The sequence below is a fragment of the Austrofundulus limnaeus genome, unplaced genomic scaffold, assembly GCF_001266775.1.
Source record: "Austrofundulus limnaeus strain Quisiro unplaced genomic scaffold, Austrofundulus_limnaeus-1.0 Scaffold84, whole genome shotgun sequence".
NCBI classification, from domain to species: Eukaryota; Metazoa; Chordata; class Actinopteri; order Cyprinodontiformes; family Rivulidae; genus Austrofundulus; species Austrofundulus limnaeus.
In genome coordinates this window covers 513,445-516,003 of record NW_013952486.1, presented here as the reverse complement: position 1 = coordinate 516,003, position 2,559 = coordinate 513,445, and the positions used below count along the sequence as shown (strand labels likewise).

Here is a 2,559-nt window from a genome sequence, read left to right as displayed (position 1 = left end):
GAACTTCACTGGCTTCCGGTTCAATTCAGAATCCGGTTCAAAATCCTGTTCCTCACTTTCAGAGCTCTTCATGGTCAAGCCCCAGAGTGCATTAAAAGTATCATTTCCCCTTATAACCCCAGACGAGACCTCCGCTCACAGCTTCAACATCTCCTTATGGTTCCCCTCACTTGCTTCAAGACCTGTGGTGACCGTGCCTTCTCCTCTGTGGACCCCAGGCTCTGGAATGAACTCCCTTTTAATCTGCGCTCCCTTGATAACATTGTCTCTTTCAAGACACTCCTAAAAACTCACTTTTTCACTCAAGCGTTTAGCTAACCATTTCACCATTACTGCACTCCATTGAGAATGCTCGACAATCTGTGTTTTCTTTATTATTGAACTAACGCCATATTTTCTCTCTTGCATTCATTACGTTTTTGTGTATTACTGTATATTTTGACCTGCATTGACCTTGTGTTTGATTTACAATTTTAGAAAGTAATTCTTGATTTGATGTTTCAATTATCGTCGCTTATGTGTAATTATGTTTTTCTGTTTCATTTTATTCTTTCCACCATTTCTGTACTGTTAATGATTGTACAGCACCTTGTGAATATATTTCTGTGAAAGGCGCTTTATAAATACAACTTTACTTACTTACACCTGTAACCACTGTGTATGATCAACAACCCATATCTGGCCATGAGAATATACTGTGTAAGATAGAAAGGAAAATATTTTAAGATGCCATCTTTCTCTCACTTCGTGTCACTAGAATTGATAAAAAAAAAACAAAAAAAAAAAAACCTCTACCAAATGTTTGGACTTGGCAGTGCAAGTCGTGTTAAACCTGGAGCCACCAGGACATGTCTTCCTGCCGCCCCTAGCCAGTCTTTTTTCCCCCGCGATAAGGTAATCTATGCAGCCTCAAGTAAAATGATGCCTACGTTCATCCACCTGCAACATAAGTCGTGAAACCGTACGAGGAAATATAAAAAAAACAGAATCTTGTTTCTAGATTTTACAAACAAATACAATTGACGTTATCAGGCTTCGAACACCGACTTAAATTTATTAGATAGAAACTAAATGATGTGTTTACTTTGTGACTCACAGCTGCTCTGCACTTGCTAACGAAACTGATGTTGCTAGCATGTGTAGTTTAGCCAGTTCTGCTACTTAGCATCCCTGTTTTTAGGAGACAACAGTCTCCTCTTTCCTTTTTCTTATTTCTTTAACACTAACTCACCTTCAGCAATCACCCTTTTGATCCTCAGTTTCATGTCACCGAGTTCAACGAGCTGCCCAACGAAGTCATTCTGGTCCCGGCTAGCCGCTCCAACCGAGCCGGGCCCGGCTAGGAAATCCAGTGCAGACTGGAAGAGTGACATTTTTTTTTTTTATTAAAGGCCGTTCTTCCTCCAGGAGAGAGGGTGAGCGGTCCAAATCCCTGTAGGTTTGACGGAAGAGACTGTCCAGCGGTTTATTCTGCTATACAATTGTGGATTCAGGTGTTATTTTTCTTTCATTGAAAGCAAACATCCTCTTCCAGCGAATAGACGTACGACGCCATCCTCTTCACGGCTCGGACTTCCGGGAAGGGTGTGACGTCAGACGTGGCACAATCATGTGACGCTGAAAAAAATAAAACAAAACCAATTAATTGAGAGAAGAAAAAAACAGCAATACTATATTAGATGAAATTTCGAAACACAACTTTATTATGCATGCACGTTCCAGGTTATTTTGTAAAACTCACAATGTAAACATGCCCTCCAGAAAAAGTTAAAAATAATCAACCAAAGTAATATTACTGATTGTACACCAATTGAGGTTTAATAACTACAAGGTACATCAGAACAGACAGACGAAGAAGTCGTTTATTAAAGGGACTTAAAATTTTTAAAAATTTGGGGGATTTCAAAGAACTGTTAGCGCATATTACCTCGATGTTTATCTTGTATTATACTGCCATCTACTGGACAGATAGTACATCTGCATGTAATGCACTGAGTTCTTTTATTCTATCCATGACAAACGTCCCAGAAGGGCGTCCACAGTCCTCTTGAACCCAGTTGAGGTGGTTGGGATGAGTTGGAGGGCAAAGTGCGAGAAAAGCAGACAGCGGCACTGCTTGTTTACAAATCCTCTTAAGACTGTTGGAAAAGTGTTCCAGGTGATTCCTTATTAAAGCCAAAAGAGAAAATGCCATCAATGTGTGAAGCTGTCAAAAAAGCAATATGTATTCTAAATAGTTTTAAACTATTTTACTTGGCAAAAAAAAACCTCCATATGTATATTTCACCATTTATCAAATATATTTAATGTGAAAAGAAAGAAAATCAAAAAAGTAAATTTGTTGAAATTCTTGACTTACTTTGTTTCTTACAAAATCTAAACCTTGGCTGGAACCCTGGAGACAGGAGTTGCAATGAAAACAGGTTAGTTAAACAGACAGATGAAAAACTGGAGGTGGGGTGAAGCTAGGATTCATTGAGGAAACTAACTGCACGGGGTCCTTATCTAAATAAATAAACCCATCTTAAACAGAGAAATTGTATGTATATATATATATAT

General features: G+C 38.6%; 1 protein-coding gene across 1 annotated transcript in view; it reads right to left on the bottom strand.

Moving 5' to 3' along the window:
- Window positions 1-1,607, bottom strand: part of LOC106519874 (cyclin-G-associated kinase) — a gene marked incomplete at its 3' end in the record, with an annotated part of 9,210 nt that extends 7,603 nt beyond the window's left edge. Inside the window, 1 exon segment of the mRNA XM_014011720.1 lies at window positions 1,232-1,607. Within this exon segment, the coding sequence (XP_013867174.1) occupies window positions 1,232-1,373 (142 nt within the window).
- Between the last annotated feature and the right edge of the window lie 952 nt (window positions 1,608-2,559).